General features: G+C 35.3%; 1 protein-coding gene across 1 annotated transcript; it reads right to left on the bottom strand.

Annotated features, from left to right (window-relative positions):
- Positions 1–4,453: 4,453 nt before the first annotated feature.
- On the bottom strand, positions 4,454–11,947 carry LOC149248509 (peroxidase 12-like). The gene is made up of 5 exons (XM_089456066.1): positions 11,695–11,947; positions 11,051–11,245; positions 6,434–6,505; positions 5,317–5,416; positions 4,454–5,203 (listed from the first exon to the last, which is right to left on the bottom strand). The coding sequence occupies exons 1-5, from the start codon at positions 11,926–11,928 to the stop codon at positions 4,761–4,763; spliced, it is 1,044 nt and encodes a 347-aa protein (XP_089312192.1). The 5' UTR covers positions 11,929–11,947; the 3' UTR covers positions 4,454–4,760.
- Positions 11,948–13,147: the final 1,200 nt, after the last annotated feature.

Below are 13,147 nucleotides of genomic sequence, written 5' to 3' on the forward strand. Positions count from 1 at the left end.
TCACACTATAGTTGGATATCTGAGCATGCATATGCTCATTGTCGATTTCATTGACAATTTCAACTTCACCAAATCTATTAGCTACAATTGGATTCATCAATTCACATATAACTTTGCAGTCATCATCCACATGTGTCTCATCAGAGTGGGATTCACCATCATCTGTATCATCCACATTACAGTGGAGTCCTTGAATATTTATTTTCTCTTGCTCTATTTCACATATAGAGAATACTACTCTCTATGCAATCATTGTTCCATCTTTTTCATCCATATGTATGCTTGCATAATGGGTTTCAATTTTATGGTCTTGACAACCATCATCCACTTTTGAGTGGTGTTCTCGAAACTATGTTGTCCTCTCAGAGTCTTGCTAATATACTCTCAGATTTGCAGCTGAATTTTTTGCTTGTGACATCCCCTGTTGTTGCATGCCACTCCCCCTTGCGCTAGATTCTTCTTCCAGGAACTTCCATGCTTCTTTGGAAGTTGCAGCCTTTGCTACCTTGCAAAAACACTTCTCACCCAATCCGTGTTTTATAAAATTTGTTGAAAATAGCAACAAGAAATGCTAAATATAGAAATGCTAAAAATAGCATTGCTATAAATAGGATTTTGGGATACATTCCAATTTTAGTTAGTCCATGAACTAAAATTGAGAATTAAATTTTGAATTTGATATTTGCAGTTGTTTGAAAAATAATGAATTAATTCATCTTGAGTTAATTAGTTGGAGAAAATCAAACATAAAGTCTATGTGAAAACATGCAACATTTATCCCTTTGATTGAGGAAGTTATCCCTTAATTAAAGGAGATCAGGATGAGTTATACTTAGTTAGCTCAGTTAACTAAGTTAAGTCCAGTTAGATTAGTTCCAACAGTTTGTGGAACTGATTGTGAGTTCAATTAGTTGGTACATGCATGCATGCAACTAGTGTACTTCAAATAACTGAATATTCTCTTGTAAATAACTCATCCATGTCAGTTCAGTCAGAGACCCAATTGAGATCAGAGGAAGGGAAAGTGTACTATCAGTTGTAGGAATATTCCCATGAGGATATGTCTTGCATGCAGAAGGAATTCATTCCTTGGAGATTGCCCAGTTTAGTTTGAGGACAGAGTTGTGTGAGAGGTGAATTCACACAGGTGGCAGCCGGAGGACCTAGGAGAAACTACACAATGAAATAGGGGGCTTGGAGGATTGAAGGAAGGCATATGTTGTGTCTATTCAGTCTATGAGCAACATTGAAGGATTGTACTGAGAGGTAGATAGCTTGTGAGCTAAAGATTTGTGTAATCCGCATATATTTCCACTTGTATGATAATACAGAGATCGGGGTTTTTAGCTAAGGCTTTCCCCAGAGTATTCTTCTGTGTTCATGTGTGATTGATTTCTCATTCTCTGTTATATGTGTTCTATTTGACCTTGCTCAAAATTGATTAAGCTTCCACAAGTTTGATTGTAGAAGTAGATTAAATATATTGCTTTAGATCATTGCATTATCACAGGAGAATTTCTACAAAATTCAATTCTAAAACATCACGTATTTCATGATATGGGTTATTAAAATCATACTCAATTAACTCTTTAGCTCGAATAAAAGTTAACATCTTGATAACCTAATGATCAAAATATTTACCTGTAAACAATGGAGATGGTAGCAAATCAAAGCTACACCAATCACCCTTGATTTCTTCTTTGTCTTTTGCTAGACTTCTCAATTCCTCGGTTGCAGCCTAAACCTCTCTAACCATGGCAATAATCTTTGCCTCTTCTTTTCGATTTCTTTTCCACATATGCTTCAGTCGCGCTTTGCAACCCATGACTGCGATCTTTCCTATGCTTTATAGATTCTTTCTTGATTGCATGAGGTTATCTTCCATATCGCCCCCGAAAGAAAATATGATTTTCAATGTGCCCCATAAGGCACAAATTTCACCGAAAAACTATTATGCTTGACAAAAAACCAAATAATTTTCTAGACAAACGAACTTTACAAAACCCTAAACTCTCTTGCCAATAAAAACCCCATAAAAATTTCTCCCTTCTAACAAAAAAATCCCATTCTTTTTTTTAATTAAAAAAAACTTAAAAAAATAGTTTTCCCAAACCCTTTTTGAAAACTTTAATGAAAATCCTTAATAATATGCCTTTTTCATGAATATTAAAATCTTTCACCCTTGTCACAAGTTATTTTATAACTTTCAAACTTGCCCTCAAACTTTTGGTTGACTAGCCACCATATAATTTTCACAATGAAACCTTTGACTCTGCACGTGGACTTGTTTGCAAAGGTGACTACGGTGGCTAACTTGGCCCCAACTTTTGATCACGGCTCTGCCGGTGGTAGTTTTTCATGGTTTATGACCCTAGGACTGCGGTCCTCTGTTTTAAAAAAAATTGACAGCTATGACTCGTTGCGGCCTCTCTCCACGGCACGCTCACGACAGTGGTTGGCGAAAGTTGCAGCTGCTCACGCCTCCTCTACAGATAATAAAAAACTAATTTCCTGTGCAGACTGCAACTGCACCTCTCCGATATACAGGGTTTTGAAATTAATTTTCTCTCAAGACTGCAGCTGCACGTCTCTCATATACAGGATTTTGAAATTTTGGCTTTTTCTCCACTCAGCTTCGATACCAATATGTTGGAAAGGTGGAGGGGATAAACCATGAATTCACACATAAAACTTGATACCAATTTGTTGGAAAGGTGGAGGAGAGAAACCATGAATTCACACATAAAACTTGAGCTGCTGCTTTTCTATTGATCACACAAAACTTGATTCTTACAATGAACCCGGTGAAGGGTATTTAACTTTTTCCAAAGAGCTACTTGCTTAAAATATCTTGACATGCATCCACATGCAACCACACACTAAGAAGTCCTCTATCACTTAACTTGACTTCACTCAACACTCAATCACTCTATTTTTAGCTAACTCCACATGCAAGGAGTAATTACAATTTCTAGCATCAAATTTGTTCGGGCAAATGATAACTTTGATGACATAGCCAGAAAAGGTGGAGTGTCTCTTAAAAACCATTATCTAACTAGCATCAAATTTACTTTGAAAATTATGGAAATTTAGTTATAATTAAAAAAAATTATAATTTTTTATTTTTTTTGAATTAAAAATACAGTTATTAATTTTCAAAATTTTATGTTTTTCTAAATTTTTGATAATATTAAATTCATTTCTATTATTAAAAAAATATGATTAAAACTTAACCATCCTAAAAATTTTGACCGAACAGTTAACGCTTTTTAAAATGCCTGAAAATAATTAATCTATTAATAGGCCATAAATACTTAATGGGTGTATATATTGATTATTAAATTATTAACATGCCAAGATCCAACAGTAGAAATATACAATAAACAAACTAGTTATTTGTTACTTTTAAAATACTTAAAAGATCTTGCTCAGAGCACATCTATATCTATAGAATAAAGTTTAATAGTATGGTCTTTAGAGGACCGTAGTATGATTTTGAATCAACGGAAGAGCTTTACATCACATATCGCAGGGTAGCAAGGATGAATTTGATGACTGGCCTAAATGATCTCAATTCTTTTATAGAATAAAATACTTTGAAATTTGGTGACGCCTACGAGGTCAATATTAACAATGTGTCACTCGGCATGGCTATGGTAAAGGTGGCTTCAATATTTTTATAATAGGATCAAATATTTTATGATTTTATTTGGCAATTCGGAGGAATTTTTTGGACGGTTAATAGTGGTTGGAATTTGGATAAAATAAATTCACAATTTTTTTGTAGAGTGTTTTTGATGGTGGAAATGGATTCAGCACCATCAAAAATGTCCAAGACACCTAAAATTTTGAAGTTTAACAACCATAACTTAGATTTACAAAAATCTTTGCCAGATTTTCTCTAAATATCACTGAAATTTCCATAACTTTCCAAGCAACTCCTCCGACTCATTAGACTATGCCATTAATTTATGATTTGGAAAATTAATATTAACACTACTTATGACTGGGCAGGGCATCTACTCCTATCGCCTTTTCTTATTGAACCCGTGACCCTCCAGCAAGAAGTAAACGTTCATTAAGCTCATCTAAACTGTATCTTTAGTTTTGGGTAGATTTTAATCGAAAGTTTGGTAGGAATTTTTTTAAATTATAAATTAAAATTATGTAATCTGGATAATTCAATAATCTAAAAGCTTTTTCAAAACAGTAAATCTATCATTAAAATATTAGTTTGTTTCCCAATTACTTAAGTTCAAGTCTAGGGCATGTTATAATTAACCCATTAAAAACATTTAAACTAGTTGTATAAAATAACCATAACTATTTAATAAAAAAATAATAAATCTGTTAAAAATTACAATTTTACCAAAATTGAGATTAACATAGTTAGAGGAAACTATATAAACTGCTTCATCGTTTATTCTGTGTAAAATTTTGGAAATTTGTGAGGATGGCGAACTTTTTTTAGAAGGTAAAAATTAAAAATCTACCCATTGTAACGATACTCTCTTGGTGCAGAGAATCCAAACGTTTAAACTGGCCCATTATAATCAGCAACTGCATTTAAACGGTTTCGTCGCCTCTACTTACAGCCCACATGACACCATCTGCCACAAATTCTGTGCAGCACCATCTGCCACAAATTCTGAATGTACAGAAAACATATCAGGAATTGCACATTTGCCAAAATGACAGAATTATTGACAGAAGAGTCAGCGCCACAACTTTATTACTACCGATGATTGTATTGCTAAACATCACACAATCATAGCATGAACAGGACGATGAGATTTCACTGGAATATCTATGATGGAGTATGATGATCCGGAGGTATTAGTATTGGGAACTGCGCAGTTTTCTCGAACTTCCCCCTCGTCTCCTGTGAGGACATCCAGCTGAACCATCTTAAGCATACTTAGTGCAAATTGTTCAAAGAAGTTAACAATCTGTTGCGTGCGGCTATCGTTGTAGAGATCCTCATCTGATGTAAAGAGTCCTTCTCCGTTCTGCAGATCAACGTAATACTTTTCGTCGAATACATTTGGAGTGAGTATGTCTAGGTTTGTCGTGTTGACGGTGGAGTTTGTGGGACATATCTCGTCTAGCTCCTTTGCGAATGTAGCGTTGAGGGTGGGATCCTGCGTTGGATAGAGCCTCTCCACGAAGGCCGAGCAGTGACCAATACCGAAGGTGTGCGCACCTGAATTTCAACTTATACATTAAGCAGTTCCATCGGAATACAATGGAGAAATGTACTCAAGTTATAATTTGGTTTAAACTTTAAATCGTTGGCCTGAGCATTGAACAACTGACCTGACAGCGCCACAAGATCCGTGAAACTATCGAAACCCTTTTGAGTGAAGAGGGTCATCAACACAGTCACATTTGAAGTCGGACTTGGTAGACTGTCCACCTATGTTACCAGAAACAAGAAACGGGAAACGATAACGAGACGAGAAACGCAATTTTGAGGTTTCGCATTCAAGAAACGAGGAGAGAGAAAAAACATTAAAATTTCTTTAAAAACTCATTTACTAAAATACCAAGTATTCCAAACCCATCCTTCTTCCTAGCAATTATATTATGTTAACAAAAATTCAACAATAAACTATTGGCTTTAGCATGCAACAAAACAAAACAAAACACCAACAACAAATTAACAATTTAATGAAAGTAACTAAATACCTAGAAATGTCATCTTCCCTTTTAAGTATATGTTGAGTGGGGATTGCTCTCTGTTGGGAACCATAGATTTGTGTATATAGGTGGACAGATGGGGAAAGATCTGTGATCAGCTTGTACAGAGGATCGCTGGTTATAATAAAAAGTAAAAATCCTGGTTATAGAATGACCATCTGATTCATTCCAGAAAATTGTTGGGGGTTAAATTATTTGTCTTCTTTTTCAGAGACATACCTATTAGACCGTCAACGATTTTAATGAATAATTATCTAACATAATTAATAGCGCCCAACTAAGATTTTGTCATTAGATAGACATTACAGATTTGCAGGTGTCACAGATTTGCAGGTTTCACAGTTTCAATTCATGATCTATACAGAGCGAAACTAAAGATATTAAACTTTTGACATTAAAAATAAAAACCAAATCATTACTTCAATCATTGAAAAATTATTCATCCTAAATTGTTCCTCTAAGCTGCGCAACTGGAAAATGAAACTAGTTGTCTTTCTACATGCCTTGCATTTTGCGCAATGCTTTTTTGGGACGAGAGTTAACCGGAATTTCTAAGATGTAACCGAGGACAAACCGGTGATGACTAAACCTGGTGGCATAACACTGTTGTAAGAAAAATTGATCCATTTCAGAACGACGTTGGGAACGGCGTTTTCCGTACCGTCTCGTTTCTAATGAGTTTTTCTGCAGAAACGGTGGTCGTCGTCCCGTTTCTGGTAACATAGCTGTCCACAGTGACGGTTTGACTAGCAAAGGTTAGGCTGTCTCTGCGGCCGAGTGGTACTAGAAATTCCGGTCCTCCTGCCTATTTGTGAAAAATAAAAAGACATGATTATGGTTAGCTCATACCGGCCTAACTTGAGTCAACCCACCTTTGCAGTAATTAAATATGGGTAGGAAGAAGAAACTACATTCCCAACCAATCAAGCTAGAAAACTTTAGACAGACACTATGAAGAGCAAATTGTATCAAACAAATTCAAGATATTTTAAGATATCCTGTCCACGTATAGAGCTTAGGCCACATCAGCCAGGCCTGGAATTTGACGTCCTGTAGGACGTATTTTGCATTCGAAGACGTATTTGACGGTTGTTGTAAGTTTTTTCACGTCATATTTGACTTGTGTTATACCTCTTCATCCCGTCATTTTGACGTTTGATTTCAAATGTAAACCGTAAAAATTTATGATACCTCCATCCTACCTAAAGTTGCAAGCAATGTGAAATTATGAATGATGGGACACTCGACCAGAGAGTTCGACTTCGAACTTCAAGCACGGTATTTTTTTGAATTCGTCAAAACATGTAGTTGGTCAGAGAATAGTGCGACGCCATGAAGAAGTGTTAAGGCGGCCCTTGTAATTTAAAAATAACGAGCCTGAGCTTTTCAAACCAATTATTCGTACGAGTGATTACCCGGTCGTCAACTTACAACCTTCCTGGGCATTTCAATTAATCGGTTGATAGTCACTGGTCATATGACGGTTGCATTAATTATCCATTGATTATGAGTCATTAACATTTGATATTTTTCTTGACTTTATTGAGAGAGCAAACAAATCCACTCATACTATCACATGAGTTGTATTCAAATTCGGCCATACTAACAAAGACTTACTATTCCCACCTGTTGAAACTAGCGTAATAGTGATCATGGTGGTAGCTCCATCATCTGCATTCACTGGGAGGTCTTGTTTCTTATCCCTACTTATTTAGCTCTTTGCTGCGTGAATAGCATTCAGAATTTTGTAAATGTTTTGCAGACAATCCATTCAAACAGCAGCTCGCTGTGACTAAGTTGCCCCTGGGAAGCATTTACTCCATAATAACATCAAGGTTGAACAGAGGCCTTCCTCAGGGGAACCAAGAATAAGCTTCTTTATTGGATCAAAGGTCACTTGTTTTCATTTCTCTCTAACACCTCATGGATTATTCTCTTTTAGTTTTTAAAAAAAATCCAAAAAAATCGTTGAGCTATGTGCCCCTGAATTTTGTTTTGTTCTTCTATCCTATGCCATTCTTGGAGGCCTCGTCCATTCCTAATAAGATTTGAACCGTCGACAACCTAGTGAAGTATAAAATTTGACCACTACCCATCATAATTTGAATTGTTGTTCCATGATCTTTTGGTTTGTCTCTCAGAATTTGAAATTTCGCTTTCATTCCCTATTGTCTGGTTTTCCAATCTATGTTTATAAACTTATGAACATGCGGATTTTGTTTAAAGGAAATTGGAGAAATAGTAAAATGTAGTACTTGATTTTTAAGAAATGGTTTTAGTTTTATTTGTGAAATTAGTTTTTATTTTCAATTATTTAATTTTATTTAATTTTTTTTGAATTAAATTATTCTTTATCCCCGGAATGTCTTGTTCAAAGCTATGACAATTAACGGGTATTCATCGCACTCATGTCCTCATCCATTAGCAAATTCACTGCAAGTGCCCCAACTTCTTGTTGAACCACAACTGAACATACAATCTTTTAAGATATAACTACATTGAATTAAATCGATTAATGTAGAGAAGCCTAGGTGATAACTGCCCAAGGATTTGACATTTAGTTTTCCATATAAAGTAGCCACTTGAACGTGTTGGGCCTTGATAACCCGACTTCACCAATCTCTTTCATTTGGTTGGCCTTGTTAGATCTCGAGTGTCGAATCACTGTATAAATCACTCATTATGTTGTATGTTGAGGTATAATTAGTTTTTTGAGCAGCTTTTCAGTTATTCAAGTTATGGATTGTCATGTTTTATTAAGGGTTTAATTTACCATTAGAATTTTATTTTGCAACTTATGTTTGAGGAAAACAAATTGGAATTAGTTTGTAGTAATTGTCAAGAATGTCAATGGTCTCTCGACACAATTTCTACTGATTCACTTTATCTGTTATTATGGAAATTTATTTTTTAATGGCCCATGGGAACTCATTTTAGTTAGGTTTGCATATATATTGAAGATTCTCTACTTAGTCTTTGTTCTTCTTTATGCTTCCACTGTTCATAATAAACAACATTTTTTTCCAAATAATACAATGAGGAATTTTAAATGTTATGATATATTTACAGATAATGTAGGAATGCATATCCAATGCTGCTACATATCCTAACATATCCTAATGAGTATAAAGAGGGCATGGTGATAGTGATATATTTTTTGGTATCAAGTGGAAGCTATATGCTAAAGTTCTATATAGTTTTTTTTTTTTTTTTAAATCTCCTTGTGGAAAAAATTGCAATTTCTATTAAAAAAAGAATAGAAATCACATGCCTAATGTGCTTTAAGCACGATTACAAAGGTAGAGGAAAGTAAAAAGACTAATATTTTGCCCTGAATACATGTGGATCACAAAAATAAAAAATCCCACCCTAGAGTCCACTCTAGAAGCTTTCCTCCCAAAATAAGCCCCCATAATATAAATCTCATGGCAGTTTTGAGTTATAAGGAATATATATTATAATTAGAAAATAAAAAATTAGTGAAAATGACTCATCAAAACTAGACATAAAATCAAAAGATAGAATACATTGATTGTATCAAAGTTCCAGATATAGAGTCTTCCAAAATAGTTCATCCAGCAGAACCAAGATATTGTTTCACGATTACATGAGCCCTACAGTCCACTCTAGAAACTTTCCTCCCAAAATAACCCCCCATAATATAAATCTCATGGCAGTTCTGAGTTATAAGGAATATATATTATAATTAGACAATAAAAAATTAGTGAAAATGACTCATCAAAACTAGACATCAAATCAAAAGATAGAATACCTTGATTGCATCAAGGTTAGAGATATAGAGTCTTCCAAAATAGTTCATCTAGGGGAACCAAGATATTGTTTCATGATTAAATGAGCAAATGATATTGTCTCAAACATCTGATGCCTCTTTTCACTGATTTACCAAATCTTCCAACGGAACCTAGTGAATTTGTATCTTCCCTTTCATTGATTGAATAACCAAGGAAGAATCCTATATATGTCGAAACTCACTCATTTTCCCACGACTCTCTCCAAAAGAAGATTGAATAACCAATGAAGAATCCGATATATGTCGAAACTCACTCATTTTCCCAGGGCTATCTCTGAAAGAAGACAAAGGCCATCATTTCAGTATAATAGTTTTTCTCCCAATATTTATACTTTATATTATAGTAGTTGAAAGATAATTTTCAAATAAGGGAGTTTGACACTTACAAATTTGTGTAGAACTTAAAATGAAGGGCATGAAAAATGAAAAAACGTCATCAAATTTTCAATTGACAGGCAGAGAGAATTTGAAATTCCAGGCCTGCCCCTAACCTTCTATCCTTTAACCTCAACGAACAGCTTTTGTAAAAATTAAACCCCGGTGAAAGGGAGAAAATTAAACCTGGGCGAAAGGGAAAAGATACCCTACTGCCAACCACGGCAACGAGCGCAGACGCCAAAATGAGATTGCATCAGACAAATTAATCACATCATGGTACATCACCTTTCTTAGAAAGTACTATTGCAGAAATTAAACCTTGGTTGGAAGGGAGAAGAAACTTTACTGGCAACCACTTTAGCTGGAACAAATATCTGAAATGATTACATTTAAGAATATTAAAGATATAATTATATGTACTCTATTATATATATATTTTTTGGTATTAATCACCCTGCAACAAATTAATTAGAGCCAATCATTAATTTAATTTCTTTATATTTTGTCCATTATTATTATTGTAATATATAAAAAAATGTACAACCCTCTTTATTCAATATCAGTCTATTCTAATCCAACCCCCCCAAAACTTAAGCGTTAATATTTATACATGCAGGTACTTTATATTTGCTCAACTTATATAATACATACTATGAATTTCTAGTTCCTGTTGTTGCAACGAACTATAATAATACTCCACCTCTCCCAGTTCAATAAAACAAATTGAAAGAGTACATGGCTTTTCTAGTTCGTGTCGTTGCAACAAACTATAATAATATTTTACCTCTCCCAGTTCAATAAAACAACTTGAAAGAGTACCTGGCTTTTCTGGGCACCATGATAGGTGAAAATAACCAGCCTGCAAATAAACGAGCCATAAAGACCGCATTGAAAGAGTACCTGGTTTTTTTTGGGTATTATAATAGGTGAAAATAACCTGCCTTCAAATGGGTCATAAATACATGGAGTTGGGCCATAAATAGATGGGGTTATATATACTTGCTTTTAGCTTTTGACAAGTCAGCTATCTAACAAGCTGGTTGCGGTTGGGCCATAAATATATACATACTTGCTGACCATGATCATCATTCAGTTTAGGTTACTTAAAGATCCGTATCAATACATAAGAGGTTGAATGGTGTTTCGAGTTTAAATACGCACCACAAATACCGCGTAGGAAGCTGCTAAAGCCAAGATGTCGACGCAAGAAACTACTCCGCTGCAGTTGGCTTCTACAGTTTCTTTGATTTCGTTGATCATCTCAAACGCATCGGCTCTGAGTGTGAGATTTGGAGTAGCTTCCTGCTCGCTTGGGTCACTAGACGTTCCGTTTAGCAAGATTGAGCCGTCGCAACCCTGCCAAAAGATTAAGCACTTTAAATATGCATATGCTCTTAAAAGAAAGGAAGTGAATGATTTGAATGAATATTTTTACGCAGAGAAACCAGATCACTCAGTGAAAGTTATGAGGAGAAAAACATAGTTACAAAAACCAACATTAAACCCAAAAACATCTAAAATTTAAATTCCTGGAATTCTTTGTTCTCCTTTTTTTTTACTCATCCACATAACACAATCAAATACATTCACATATAGCTCTCAGACCTTCACATTTATATAACTATGGAAATTTGCTACGGATCATGACCCTCATTCCTACTTCTAACTTCTAATCCCAACTAATTAACTGAGACTAGTTCCAACTTCCTACTGATCTGCCGAACCATAATGTATGCTGAAAAAACTGGAAATTTGCAGAATGCTGATTCAATTAAACATTATTGGAATAAATAATTAGAGATCACCTGCACGAAGCAGTCGTGGAAAAGGAGTCTGAGCAACCCTGGTGCTTGAGTAATATTTTGTTCGAGCACCTCATCAAGAGTGGATTTCACTATTGACTCCAAGTTGGGGCAGCTGTCCTCGTAAAATGTCCATGAAAGCCCCTCCACTGGCGTCGGCAGATCACTTGCATGGACACCATGAACAAATGATACGAGAACAAAGAGAAAGATGGCAATAACGTATATGGATTCCATTTCACTCTACTGACAAAGAAACACCGTGATACTTCGATAAAAATGGGCTATGCTTTACAAGAACGCCATGGCTAATCTTTAAAGGCCACTAACCTAAATGGAGTCGCCTCCGATTTTGAACGACCGGTAAGAACGTGAAGGTTGCTCTGAATTTCAGTTAGGTCACGTTGTATTGTTTCGCAGGTTTACCTATTTTTATTTGGGTGGGAGTAAGCCCATAATTCGTACTTTTTATTCTCTTGCACCTTGCAATCTCTCCACTGAAAAGGGACTAGGATGGTTTACATCCCTTTTCCTTTTTAACACCGTGGTTCACATGCCAAATCGCTCAATCAAAAAGAAGTCATAATAATTTCCATTACAAAAAAGTCTCTGCAGCGATGCACTTACGATACAGAGTATGCATGTCGCTTTTCAGGCTTAAATTTGATAAAAAACAGTAATAATACCTTGAATTCAAGGAACCTTGATTAAGATGGCCAGAAGACCTGCTACAAAGATGCAGTGACTACTTTTAAAGCGAGTATGGCCAGGTTGACTATCTCACCGACTCTTAAGCCGACATCGAGTCGGAAGGACAGGTCGTAATAAAAGGTTACCCTGAAGTTTAGTTATTTCCTACTTTGTTGTTTTACAAGTTTATCTATATTTGTTGGGCTGCATTAAACATTTTCCACCCTGCAAAATTGTTAGTACTTATGGCATTCCTTTATTCCGTGCAAGTATGGTTGTAGTTAGGTTATGTTATTCCTGGCAATCGTACATTCGAAGTTCATACTTATTCATTGAGCATTCATTATTCAGCACTCAGCTATCAGAGATGTGTTGCGTCCTTGATAGGAATCTCAATATCAAATAGCTGGCCCAATTTAACTGTATAAACAATTTTTTTTTTTAATAATTAAAACAAGGGTGCTGGTGGGTAGCAAGTCCCTGCCTTGCCTTGAGTGAGTGGGCAAGTAGTTGACCCTTTATATAATCAGTAAAACAGTACAATTAGTAAAGCTTAGTTCTGGAACTAAAGTTGTGAACTTAGAATAAGCTTAAATCAAGTTGTTGCCAAATTAACTAGTAACCTGGCTGAACCACACATGAACTAATACCAAAGACACAAATAACTTACCGGGAAAGTATGGAAAGGAAAACAATATCAGCAACTTAATACGACAAATTCAGATGATGCAATTTATTATGCCGAGTACTCTTAAGATAGAGCATT

Source organism: Pinus tabuliformis, chromosome 7, assembly GCF_031772625.1.
Source record: "Pinus tabuliformis cultivar Carrire ecotype Pingquan chromosome 7, CPIR1, whole genome shotgun sequence".
NCBI lineage: Eukaryota > Viridiplantae > Streptophyta > Pinopsida > Pinales > Pinaceae > Pinus > Pinus tabuliformis.

Bases quoted from the DNA above. Each gene is read 5' to 3' on its own strand.
- LOC149248509 (XM_089456066.1), bottom strand. From the start codon at position 11,928: ATGGAATCCATATACGTTATTGCCATCTTTCTCTTTGTTCTCGTATCA. The intron at 6,506-11,050 runs GTGCGTATTTAA...TTTCACAAATAG, and splicing joins CTTCCTACGCGGTATTTGTG to GCAGGAGGACCGGAATTTCT. The intron at 5,417-6,433 runs GTGGACAGCTAT...CTGGTAACATAG, and splicing joins TTGCTAGTCAAACCGTCACT to GTGGACAGTCTACCAAGTCC.